The sequence below is a fragment of the Anolis sagrei genome, chromosome 5, assembly GCF_037176765.1.
Source record: "Anolis sagrei isolate rAnoSag1 chromosome 5, rAnoSag1.mat, whole genome shotgun sequence".
NCBI classification, from domain to species: domain Eukaryota; kingdom Metazoa; phylum Chordata; class Lepidosauria; order Squamata; family Dactyloidae; genus Anolis; species Anolis sagrei.
Genome location: NC_090025.1, coordinates 4,741,976 through 4,754,867, shown reverse-complemented (window position 1 = coordinate 4,754,867; position 12,892 = coordinate 4,741,976). Strand labels below are relative to the sequence as shown.

Genomic DNA, 12,892 nt, shown 5'->3' with positions numbered 1-12,892 from the left:
GAGGTCGGAGGGGGGCGAGGGCCAGACGGCAATGGCCCTCTCTGCTGTTTTGCTGTTGTAATTATAGAGGTTTTTAATACTGGTAGCCAGATTTTGTTCATTTTCATGGTCTCTTCCTTTCTGTTGAAATTGTCTGTTGAAAACTCTAAAATTACAACAGCAAAACAGCAGAGAGGAAACAACCAGGCACAGCTTAACACCTCTCAACAGGGGATTTTCCCAAGCTCAGCCAGGCCTTCAAATGCTAATGAAGGTGGTCAGTTGAAACATTCACACCTAGTTCCAGCAGGGAAGAGCTCCTTGCCCCACCCCAGCCATTCCACAGATATATAAACCCATTGTCCTAATTCCAACAGACCTCACTACCTCTGAGGATGCTTGCCATAGATGCAGGCGAAACGTCAGGAGAAATGCCTCTAGAACATGGCCCTATTGCCCGACAAAACCCACAAGAACCTAATTTTCCCTTTCTTTAATGCCACTGTGGCACATTTGTCTAGGCCGAACTCCATACTGATGTCAGTGCTGAAGATTCTGACTGTGTTGGTCAGTGACTGGATTTCAGTTTCTGATTTTCCATATAGCTTTAGATCATCCATGTACAGCAAGTGGGAAATTTTTGGTGAATTTCTTGCTGTTTGGTAGCTCAGGTTTGTTTTCTGTAGAATTACTGACAGTTGGATTATTGCAGTGATGAACAACAGTGGTGACAGTGAGTCGCCCTGGAAATTTCCTCTCTTGATGTTAACAGTTCCATAGCTTTCGTTGCCACTGTTTCATTGCATTTTTGGTGAACTTTCTAACATTTTCACAAACCCCGATGACATCTAGACATTTGATAATCCAACAATGCTGCAGTGAGTCAAATGTTTTTTTGTAATCAACCCAAGTTGTATAGAGGTATGTTTTATGGCTTTTGCAATTCTCTGGTATCATTTTGTCAATTAGAAGCTGATCTTTTGTGCCCCTACTTCTCCTTTTATTACCTTTTTGTTCCACTGGCAAGATATTATTTTCCTCCAAGTAATCCTGGATTTGATCAGCTATTATGCCTGTGAGCAATTTGAACATTGTAGGCAGACATGTTATTGGCCTGTAGTTTCCTGGTATTATCCCTGTATCAAATATGTCTTCCCAGTTGTTATCCATTTGCTGATATTTCCAGTTTGCAACATCTCATTGAATTGTTCGGCCATTTTCGAGTGCAGGCTAATAAGATATTTAAGCCAAAATCCATGCAGTTGATCATTGCCAGGTGATGTCCAGTACTTTAATTTCTTCACTCTTTCAGTTATCATTTCTGTTGTTATTTCCAAGGTTCTCATTTTATTCTCTGAAAATATATTTTCAAAGTCTTTTATCTACTCAGCTTTTTTGTTGTAACCTTTTTCGTTTCCCCCAGATCTTTTCATTTGTAGCTGTTTTTTCTGGTTTCTCATTTTTCACAGTCACCTGCTGATTCAGACTCTGGTAGAACTGCCTCTGATCAGATTGGAAGAGTTGATTTTGTTTGTATTGGATGACTCTAGCTTCATATCGCCTTTCTTCCTGGCTGTTGCCGTGATTTTTTATTTCACAATTTCAAGAGTTTCATCAATTTTTTCTTGTGTCCTGCCAAGATTTTTTAATCAGATTATTCCTTATTTTGACATTCTTCCGTTTTTGCTTTTTCACGTTCTTTAGAATACTTGCATCTGATCGTAGGCTCTTGATTTTTAACTCCAACCTTATTTTCCATTTTGATTTTTCAATCATTTTTGTTGCGGGTTTCAGTTGTTGTATCCCCAGTTCTTGTGTTACAATCACTGCTGTACTGTATGCAAGCTGGTTGGTTTCTTCCATTGTTGCTATCTCAACAGTTGCAAGTGCAGCATTCATATCATTCATTAGAGGTGCCAGATGTTTTTGTGGCACTGTCTTCAATGGGTTGTTGTAGGTTTTTTCAGGCTATATGGCCATGGTCTAGAGGCATTCTCTCCTGACGTTTTGCCTGCATCTATGGTAAGCATCCTCAGAGGTGGTGAGGTCTGTTGGAACTAGGAAAATTGGTTTATATATCTGTGGAATGACCAGGGTGGGACAAAGGACTCTTGTCTGCTGGAGCTAGGTGTGAATGTTTCAACTGACCACCTTGATAAGCATATAATGGCCTGACATTGCCTAGAGCAAACATTTGTTGAGAGGTGATTAGATGTCCCTACCTGCTTCCTCTCTGTTGTTGTGCTGTTGTAATTTTCATTATTATTATTATTATTATTATTATTATTATTATTATTATTATTTCCCTTCTGAGGGGACGATTTCTGTCACTTCTTGTTGTGGCACCCCTGTTTGTAACTATGAGTCATCTGTAAGTCGGATGTCTGTAACTCGAAACCTGATTGTATATGAAATATGTACTATGAAATATTGATAAATGTTTGTTTGTCAGGTGAATTTTGTGGTGATTGTTGTTAGTTTGTCTTTTTTACTTTTTGTCTTCTTTTCTTTCTAATCTTTATACTTTCTTTCAATGATGTTCTCCTACTTTCGCTGTACTAAAAATCAATACCAAAGTATAGGTATTAGGCTTGGGTAACCACGGAAAAATTTGGTTCTAAACTCGTTTTGTTTTTAGGCGGCCCTTGCGTTTCATTTTTTTCAATAATTCCGAAATTTTCCTTTTAAAAATTTCAAAATATACGAAATTTCGTATAATTACGAATCGATTCTTTAATGGTGGACGCGATTGCGCAATATGCTAAAAAAACCTCCAAATGGGACAGGGGGAACTTCTGAAGCTTCCCTCTCCCTCTGTGGTTGACTGTTGGTGTGATAAAACAAACAACTATAAAACTTGCACCAGACATGCGGAAATAATTATGAAATAATTACGAAAAAATTACGAAATAAATTGAAAAAGTTGTTTTGAATCTAATTTACTCCTCACACTATTCCTGCATGGCTCAATATTGGATCGTAAGCTAATTTAAATATGATTTAATAACGAATTACTAGGCCTGGGTAACAACGGAAAAATTTGTTTCTAAAATCGATTCGTTTTTTGGGTTTTTTTGCGTTTCGTTATTTAAAATAATTACAAAATTTTCCTTTTAAAAAGTTCGATATTTACGAAATTTTGTAAATGTGAAAAAAAATTACAAAACATTAACGAATCGATTTCCGAAACAATAACGAATCGATTCGTTAATGGCGGACGCAACCGCGAAATACGCTAAAAAACCTCCAAAAACTTCTGAAGCTTCCCTCTCCCTCTGTTGTTGACTGTTGGTGTGATATTATAATTTTTTTTCACTAATTAAACAAAAAACTTGCCCCAAACATGCGGAAATAATAACGAAACGACCTCAAAACAATAACGAAACGAATACAATAACAAAATACGAAGCATTTACAAAATGTGTTTAAAAATTCGTTTTTTAAAAAAAATTGCTCCAGAATGGTTTGTTATCGTTTTGTAATTTAAAAAATTAACGAATTATTAACGAATTACGAATTAACGAAACGAAACCGCCCAGCCCTACGAATTACGAAATATGTATTATAGGTATGTATTAGGGCTGGGCGGTTTCGTTCGTTAATTTCGTAATTCGTTGTTAATTCGTATTTAAATTAGCTTACGATCCGATATTGAGCCATTTTGGAATAGTGTGAGGAGTTAAATAGATTCGAAACAATTTTTCAACTTATTTCGTAATTGTTTCAAAATTGTTTCGAAATTGTTTCGTAATTATTTTCGCATGTCTGGTGCAAGTTTTATAGTTGTTGTTTGTTTTATCACACCAACAGTCAACAACAGAGGAGGAGGGAAGCTTTAGAAGTCCCCTCTGTCCCATTTGGAGGTTTTTTCAGCATATTTTTAGCATATTTGGAGGCTTTTTTAGCATATTGCGCAATCGCGTCCGCCATTAACGAATCGATTTGAAATTTACGAAATTTCGTATATTTTGAAATTTTTAAAAGGAAAATTTCGGAATTCTTTAAAGAAACGAAACGTGATGGACCCCTTAAAAACGAATCGAGTTTAGAAACAATTTTTTCCGTGGTTACCCAGCCCTAGTATGTATAGGATATTTTAATAATTTGTGTGTACAAAATCTTTGCTTAATGTCTTTAATGTTATTCATTAATAACAAGCATTACGGGGAAAATAATGTACTGGCATCCATCCTATCTTTTGTCACAGAGGACGCCCGTAAACGATTGAAGAATGGCTGGATAGCCAATAAAGATGCCATGTATTTATATAATACAGCGAAACTCACGTGGAAGCAATCGAACGCGTCGTGTGCAGCTCAGGGGTCTTCACTGGTAAAGGTTGATAGTGAAGAGGAAGAGGTAAGTAGAGCAGAAAAAGTAGAACAGGGTGTCCTTTTGGGCTATTTAATAGGCTTGGGCGATCAAGAAAAAAATTGGTTCTAAACTCGTTTCGTTTCTAGGGTGCGCTAGCATTTCGAAATTCTGAGGACTTCCAAAATTTAAGATTTCAAAATTTCGAAATTTCCGAAATTTCGTAAATTACGAATCGATTCATTAATCATAGAATCATAGAATCATAGAATGAAAGAGTTGGAAGAGACCTCATGGGCCATCCAGTCCAACCCCATTCTGCCAAGAAGCAGGAATATTGCATTCAAATCACCCCTGACAGATGGCCATCCAGCCTATGCTTAAAAGCTTCCAAAGAAGGAGCCTCCACCACACTCCGGGGCAGAGAGTTCCACTGCTGAACGGCTCTCACAGTCAGGAAGTTCTTCCTAATGTTCAGATGGAATCTCCTCTCTTGTAGTTTGAAGCCATTGTTCCACGTCCTAGTCTCCAAGGAAGCAGAAAACAAGCTTGCTCCCTCCTTCCTGTGGCTTCCTCTCACATATTTATACATGGCTATCATATCTCCTCTCAGCCTTCTCTTCTTCAGGCTAAACATGCCCAGTTCCCTAAGCCGCTCCTCATAGGGCTTGTTCTCCAGACCCTTGATCATTTTAGTCGCCCTCCTCTGGACACATTCCGGCTTGTCAATATCTCTCTTGAATTGTGGTGCCCAGAATTGGTGGACGCAATTGCTCAATATGCTAAAAAACCTTCAAATGGGAGAGGGGGAACTTCTGAAGCTTCCCTCTCCCTCTGTTGTTGACTGTTAGTGTGATAAAACAAACAACTATATTATATTATATTATATTATATTATATTATATTATATTATATTATATTTTATATATTATATTATAATATATTATATATATTATATTATAATATACAATTATAATATAATAATAATATAGTAATATAATATATAATATAATAATATAATATACAATACAATGCACCAGACATATGAAAATAATTACGAAATAATTACAAAAATTGGAAAAAAAAATTGTTTCGATTCTTAATTACTCCTCACACTATTCCTGCATGGCTCGATATTGGATCGTAAGCCAATTTAAATATGAATCAATAATGAATAATGAAATTAACGAACTGGATCGCCCAAGTGAAAAAGATCTTGGAGTCCTCGTGGACAACAAGTTAAACATGAGGCAACAATGTGATGCGGAGGCAAAAAAAGCCAATGGGATTTTGGCCTGCATCAAGAGGAGCCTAGTGTCTAGATCTAGGGAAGTCACGCTACCCCTCTATTCTGTCTTGGTTAGACCACACCTGGAATACTGTGTCCAATTCTGGGCACCACAATTCAAGAGAGAGATTGACAAGCTGGAAAGTGTCCAGAGGAGGGCGACTAAAATGATCAAGGGTCTGGAGAACAAGCCCTATGAGGAGCGGCTTAGGGAACTGGGCATGTTTAGCCTGAAGAAGAGAAGGCTGAGAGGAGATATGATAGCCATGTATAAATATGTGAGAGGAAGCCACAGGGAGGAGGGAGCAAGCTTGTTTTCTGCTTCCCTGGAGACTAGGACATGAAACAATGGCTTCAAACTACAAGAGAGGAGATTCCATCTGAACATTAGGAAGAACTTCCTGACTGTGAGAGCCGTTCAGCAGTGGAACTCTCTGCCCCGGAGTGTGGTGGAGGCTCCTTCTTTGGAAGCTTTTAAGCAGAGGCTGGATGGCCATTTGTCTGGGTTGATTTGAATGCAATATTCCTGCTTCTTGGCAGAATGGGGTTGGACTGGATGGCCCATGAGGTCTCTTCCAACTCTTTGATTCTATGATTCTATGATTAAGCCTACTATTTAACTATTTCTCCTCTGGCTTCCTCTCCCTCTCCTTCCTGGACAGAAGCAAGGCTCAGGGGCAGCTTGGCAAGAGCTCCTTTGCAATGTAGGGCTGCTTCAAGGCCAGTTTACATTTAGCGGGAGTGACTGTCCATCCGTCCGTCCGTCCCCGTCCCCCCCCCCCCCAACTTTGACTATTTGCAGAGGAGCAGCCTAGAAGCAGGCAGAAGTAGTTGGGTGGGTTGGACACTTCTGGATGCTTACCAACCACCCAAGCTTGTCTTGCACAGAAGTGGCACGTAGAGGCTTCCCTTTTGGCTACCTGAGCAAAACCCATGTAGGAATGCAAAAGGAGCTTTTGCGTAGAGCACTGCTCTCGAGCCAGGCACCCCCCATTCTGTATCTTTGCATTTCGTTTTTTCTGCCAAAGTGGAGTATCTGGCATTTGTCACTGTTTAACAAAATGAAGTTCAACAGTGACAAATGCAAGATACTCCACTTTGGCAGGAAAAACAAAATGCAAAGAGACAGAATGGGACAATGCCTGGCTCGAGAGCAGTACGTGTGGAAAAGATCTTGGAGTCCTCATGGACATCAAGTTAAACATGAGCCAACAATGTGATGTGGAAGCCACAGATACTACACGTGATCTTAGCCAAAAGGCCGAGGAAGCCACAGGGAGGAGGGACCAAGCTTGTTTTCTGCTTCCCTGGAGACTAGGACGCAGAACAATGGCTTCAAACTACAAGAAAGCAGATTCCATCTGAACATGAGGAAGAATTTCTTGACTGTGAGAGCTGTTCAGCAGTGGAACTCTCTGTCCCGGAGTGTGAGCTAGAAGGCAAGATCATCAAGTTTGCAGACGACACCAAATTGGGAGGGAGAGCCAATACTCCAGGGGATAGGAGCAGGATTCAAAACGATCTTGACAGATTAGAGAGATGATTGGCCAAAACTAACAAAATGAAGTTCAGTGGGGATAAATGCAAGAGACTCCACTTAGGCAGAAAAAATGAAATGCAAAGATACAGAATGGGGGACAATGCCTGGCTCGAGAGCAAGACGTGTGAAAAAGATCTTGGAGTCCTCGTGGACAACAAGTTAAACATGAGCCAACAATGTGATGTGGCAGCAAAAGAAGCCAATGAGATTTTGGCCTGCATCAATAGGAGCATAGTGTCTAGATCTAGGGAAGTAATGCTACCCATGCTCTATTCTGCTTTGGTTAGACCACACCTGGAATATTGTGTCCAATTCTGGGCACCACAATTCAACAGAGATATTGACAAGCTGGAATGTGTCCAGAGGAGAGTGACTAAAATGATAAAAGGTCTGGAGAACAAGCCCTATGAGGAGCGGCTTAAGGAGCTGGGAGGCTGAGAGGAGATATGATAGCCATGTATAAATATGTGAGAGGAAGCCACAGGGAGGAGGAGGGAGCAAGCTTGTTTTCTGCTTCTTTGGAGACGAGGACGCGGAACAATGGCTTCAAACTACAAGAGAGGAGATTCCATCTGAACATGAGGAAGAACTTACTGACTGTGAGAGCCGTTCAGCAGTGGAACTCTCTGCCCCAGAGTGTGGTGGAGGCTCCTTCTTTGGAAGCTTTTAAGCAGAGGCTGGATGGCCATCTGTCAGGGGTGATTTGAATTCAATATTCCTGCTTCTTGGCAGAATGGGGTTGGACTGGATGGCCCAGGAGGTCTCTTCCAACTCTTGGATTCTATGATTCTATTATTCTCAACCTTCCTAATGCCGTGACCCCTTAATACGGTTCCTCATGTTGTGGTGACCCCCAACCATAGAATTATTTTTGTTGCTTCTTCAAAACCGTAATTTCGTTACTGTTATGAATCATAATGTAAACATCTAATATGCAGGATGTATTTTCATTCACTGGACCAAATTGGGCACAAATACTCAATACACCCACAATTTGAAATCTGGTGGGGCCGGGGGGAGGTTTGATTTTGTCATTTGGAAGTTGTAGTTACTGGGATTTATAGTTCTCCTACAATCAAAGAGCATTCTGAACTCCACCAATGATGGAATTGAACCAAACTTGCCACGCACAACTCCCATGACCAACAGAAAACACTGGAAGGGCTTGGTGGGCATTGACATGAGTTTTGGAGTTGTAGTTCACCTACATCCAGAGAGCACTGTGGATTCAAAGAAGGAGGGATCTGGACCAAACTTGGCACAAATACTCAATATGGCCAAATGTGAACACTGGTGGGGTTTGGGGAAAATAGACCTTGACATTTGGGAGTTGTAGTTGCTGGGATTTATAGTTCACCTACACTCAAAGAGCCCCTTGAACCCCACCAATGATAGAATTGCACCAAACTTCCCACACAGAACCCCCATGAACAACAGAAAATACTGTGTTTTCTGATGGTCTTTGGTGACCCCTCTCACACCCCCTCGTGACCCCCCTCCCAGGGGTCCCAACCCCCAGGTTGAGAAACACTGGTGTAGAGAATAAGCCCTACAGATAGAATCATAGAATCTAAGAGTTGGAAGAGACCTCATGGGCCATCCAGTCCAACCCCATTCTGCCAAGAAGCAGGAATATTGCATTCAAAGCACCCCTGAAAGATGGCCATCCAGCCTCTGTTTAAAAGCTTCCAAAGAAGGAGCCTCCACCACACTCCGGGGCAGAGAGTTCCACTGCTGAACGGCTCTCACTGTCAGGAAGTTCTTCCTCAAGTTCAGATGGAATCTCCTCTCTTGTAGTTTGAAGCCATTGTTCCGTGTCCTAGATACAAAGGTAGTATTACGCTTGGCTTTCGAGGAGGTGGAGTTAGCAAAATATCTACACAACATTTGCTTTGCCTGTAACACCCCTTGGGAACGGGGCACTGGCCTCATCAACATTTAATGGAGGTCAAAGGTAGCTTCAAACTAAGGCCCCTTCTACACTGACATATAAAATCCCAAATATAAGGCAGTGTAGACTCATATGATCCAGTTCAAACGATAATATGGGTTATATGGCAGTGTAGAAGGGACCTAAGAACTTCCAACTTCAGATCAAGAAATCCCTTCGTGCGGATGAGTCCTCTGGGGTTTGTGTCATCACCATCCAGGCCTCAAACTGGTTCCAGGATTTCCTATAGAATCAGCTGCACTGCAAATCCACTTTCTTCAATGCCAGTTGGAAATGGCATTTAGTGGTGAATGCGCATGGGGACACTATCTGGAAAGACTTTGAGATCAGATAACATCTCCTTCCCAGTAAAGAGTTTCTGTTTGTCCTTTTTTTTTTAAAGATTTTCCTTGAAAAAAAGAACGAGAAAAATGGCATAGCTTACTGGCTTTCCATCTGGAAGGATGGCTATGAGTATATCTGGGATGTGGATAAGACATTGATAAAAATAACGTGAGTCATTAAACATCGATTCATGACATGTAGTATATAAACTTTCTCAGAGATGTTCTTTTTGTTCTTCGGCTGGGGCTTTCTAGAACCCAAATCTGAAGCAAAAACTGAGGTTTTGGAAAGAGCAGTTACTGCATTACGAGAGAAAATGTGTGGTGTGATGGCCCTTACGGTCTCTTCCAGTTATATCATTCTATGAGTTGGAAGAGAACTCTGGGAGAGAGCAGGGGAGTGTCTCCTATAACGGATCCCTATATAATATATCACCAAATATCACGCCGCTGGACACCACTGTAAAGGAATATATGTGATATCACCCCACTGGACACCAGTATAAAAGAAAATATCACAACCAGTGACGCGAGGCTGGAGGCTTATTGATAATATGTCTGGGCAGGATGGTTCTTCCCCCAAAGAATCACTTTTCCCTCAAAAATCCTACCCCTGTGCCTCCAATTTGGTAGCGAGATGTAGATAGATATGTGTAATGGTAGAATGAACACTGCTTGTCTTTTAGTCTTCTTTTGGTTTAAAGCTGCCACCAACCCAAGCTGCCTTAGGATTTTTAAAATGAATTTCTGAGGTAAACTTTTCCCACTTTTACCAACACTGTTCTTCCCCTCCTGGCTCCCAGGACGACTATTAGGATGTCAAAGCTGCTGGAGCTATCACAAAGGATTACTGATAGATTGAGGAACAATAGAGACCTTTTTGAAAGTTAAATAGAAAAAGATGTATTTATAAAAACAGACAACTAACTACTTCTGAGAGGCACAAAATGCTTGACTTGTTACAAAAAGTTCCACAGCTTGATGGTTGCTAGAATAAGTTTCTTCACTTAGTTGCAGTCAGAGCTAATCAAACAGATCTAGCTGCTAGTAACAAAAATCCCTCACTCTACTTCAGAGAAACAGTAATGAGTTTCTGACTAACATATCCTAGGTAGTCCCCTGAGTTATCAGCTAACTCTTCCCAGAGTTCTTCCTGATATAATCTCTTGTGTTATATCTCCCACAAGAAATCAGGTTGCTGCCTGACCTTTCTCCTGCCAGCTGATCAGCCATGTCTTACAGACACTCTCTCTCTAAAAACCCAGTTTCAAAAACACGTCTTAACCCTCCAGCTCCCAGTTCTCAACTCACACAGAAGCTCAAATCATTTCCCTCCTAAGACTTAGCTCCTCCCATCTGCTCTAGCCAATCCCAGGAGACCTCAAACTCCTCCCATCTTCCAGCTATCCTCACTCAAGATGGCTGCTTCCCTGGTTTGCACTCTCAAAATGGAGGTTTGCCATACTGTTATCCAGGCTTCCTTTCCGGCCTACTAGGTAAGATTCACTACATTTCCACTGACCAAAAAGCAAAACATGGTCACTGCAGATGTGGCTTACTTCCAGAGCTTTTTGCCCTTAACTCATGTATAGGCTCTAGAAATTTTAGTTTAAAAATCAACCCTAAATACTTGGCCTGGCTGCAGATCGATGGCATGATTCCACCCGGAGGGATGAACCTGGAGGTGATTCTGGGGACACCAACTCACGCCTTAGCCATTGGTCGGCAGTGTCCCCCAAGCCTCGATTTTGTCCCCTGCACTATTTAATATATACACAAAGCCTAGTGCAAACTATTTCTCGAAATTATGAAGAGTGGTGAGTCTGGAGGTGTATTGAATGTTCCTTCAATCGAGGAAGACAAGGTGCCCCATAGCCAGGCCTGGTAGAATGAATGCAGTTTGGCACTGATTTAACTAACTGTAAGACTGTAGGTTGTATATAGCAGTATTAAATGATCACTCACAAGCTGGTTTTGCTTGGAAATGAATATATTGCTTGTATCTCTGCAGCAAAGAAAGACACTACTGACTTTTCCCACCATCACTTCCTTTTATACACTTTTCCTGCCCAAATCCCCCCTCTTCTCAGTTTCCTTATTAGAGCTTGTTGCTTCACAAGTTCCAATACAAGGTTTCCAGCGCTTTCTGCTGGCTTCAAAATGTCAAAGAGAGAGAAAACTGAGGCAGCCAGGATGCTTCAGCCAGGATGTCACGGAGGGAATTTGTGATGTCTTCATGCCATCAGAAATGGACTCCTGACACTAACCTTGTTTGATTAATTGTAATCCTGGGAATTGTAGTACGGTGGGGGACCAGCCCTCTTTGGCAGAGAAGACCAATGGCCTTACCCAATTACAACTATCAGGGTTATATAGCACTGAGGCACAGCAGTTAAAATGAGGTCAAATTGCATTTATTCATCAGGGTAGATGCAAATGTAGAAGTAGCTAAGGATTTGTTTTGACATATCGGTGGCATCTTCTTTTCAGCTACTGGGCAAAAAATGAACCATCGAAGGACTACTTTGCAACAGAACTAAGACCAGTTTGTGGTTTAATGAAACCATTATGTATAACACCCTTGCAATGTTGGCAGACTATTGATTGCAATGGCAGAGCAGGAACTCTTTGTGGTCTTAAGGCAAAACGAAAGTGGCTGACTTGACTGCGCACCTGGCCCTGTATTCCACGATTGTTGTGAAAGAAACGAGGACACCACTGTATTGAGACACAGAAGCCACAGCCAGTTCACCAGGATATTAAACACAAACATAAAAAGACTTCTCTGATGTCATTATTCAAAAAGGTTTTTGCAGTCCAGCTTCCTTGAGAATGGATTTTGCAAGCTTTCAAGCACATAAGAGAGCCAGTGGCATGTGTCCTGCTCTTAATCAAAAATGGGTCTTTTACATGTGGCAGGTTATCAGGAGATATCATGGAGGTGTGGGAGGACTCCCCGCAGCCAAGCAGACGATGCCTATGAACACCCTCCCATAATTCTTATGCTCAATACAAAGATTTCAATGACCTACAAACAAAGGGATTCCAAGGCCTTTCTGTCTAAGGCTAACAAAAGGGAATGCCAAGTAAATAATATTTTATAACCATGCCCTTTATTTCCCATCTTTCCTGCCCATTCTTGCTTTTTCTGTATAATCTTTGACTTACCTTTGCTGTTCTGGAACAGCTGTACCAGGAGCTCCAATTTTGTGTGCTTTGCATTGAATGTTTGTTTGTAGTCCTAAGTTTCAGGCACTCTGCAGATAGGTGGCTTCTTTTGGCTGCAGTCATAGGGCAGGCCACCTCTCCGTCATCGTTAAGTTTTGGTCCTGCCCCTTGCTCAGGGCAATTGGGAAGGGAAGTGGGCCATTTTGTTAGTTAGTCTCAGCCAGGTTAGCTTATGTACAGTAACTTCCCCTGTACAAAAGCTTCAACCTTTAAGAACTCCAGGGAAGCATTCCTACAAAAATTTCCAGGAAAAAAAAGCCTTAAAGACTAAAG

General features: G+C 41.2%; 1 protein-coding gene across 1 annotated transcript in view; it reads left to right on the top strand.

The window, feature by feature from the left end:
• LOC132775521 (oxidized low-density lipoprotein receptor 1-like) overlaps positions 1 to 12,060 on the top strand; it is a 28,102-nt gene extending 16,042 nt beyond the window's left edge. Inside the window, exons 7-9 of the mRNA XM_067468349.1 lie at positions 4,187 to 4,338; positions 9,451 to 9,560; positions 11,882 to 12,060. Of these exons, the coding sequence (XP_067324450.1) occupies positions 4,187 to 4,338; positions 9,451 to 9,560; positions 11,882 to 12,056 (437 nt within the window). The 3' untranslated portion in view covers positions 12,057 to 12,060. The remainder of the gene's footprint in view (positions 1 to 4,186; positions 4,339 to 9,450; positions 9,561 to 11,881) is intronic.
• Positions 12,061 to 12,892: the final 832 nt, after the last annotated feature.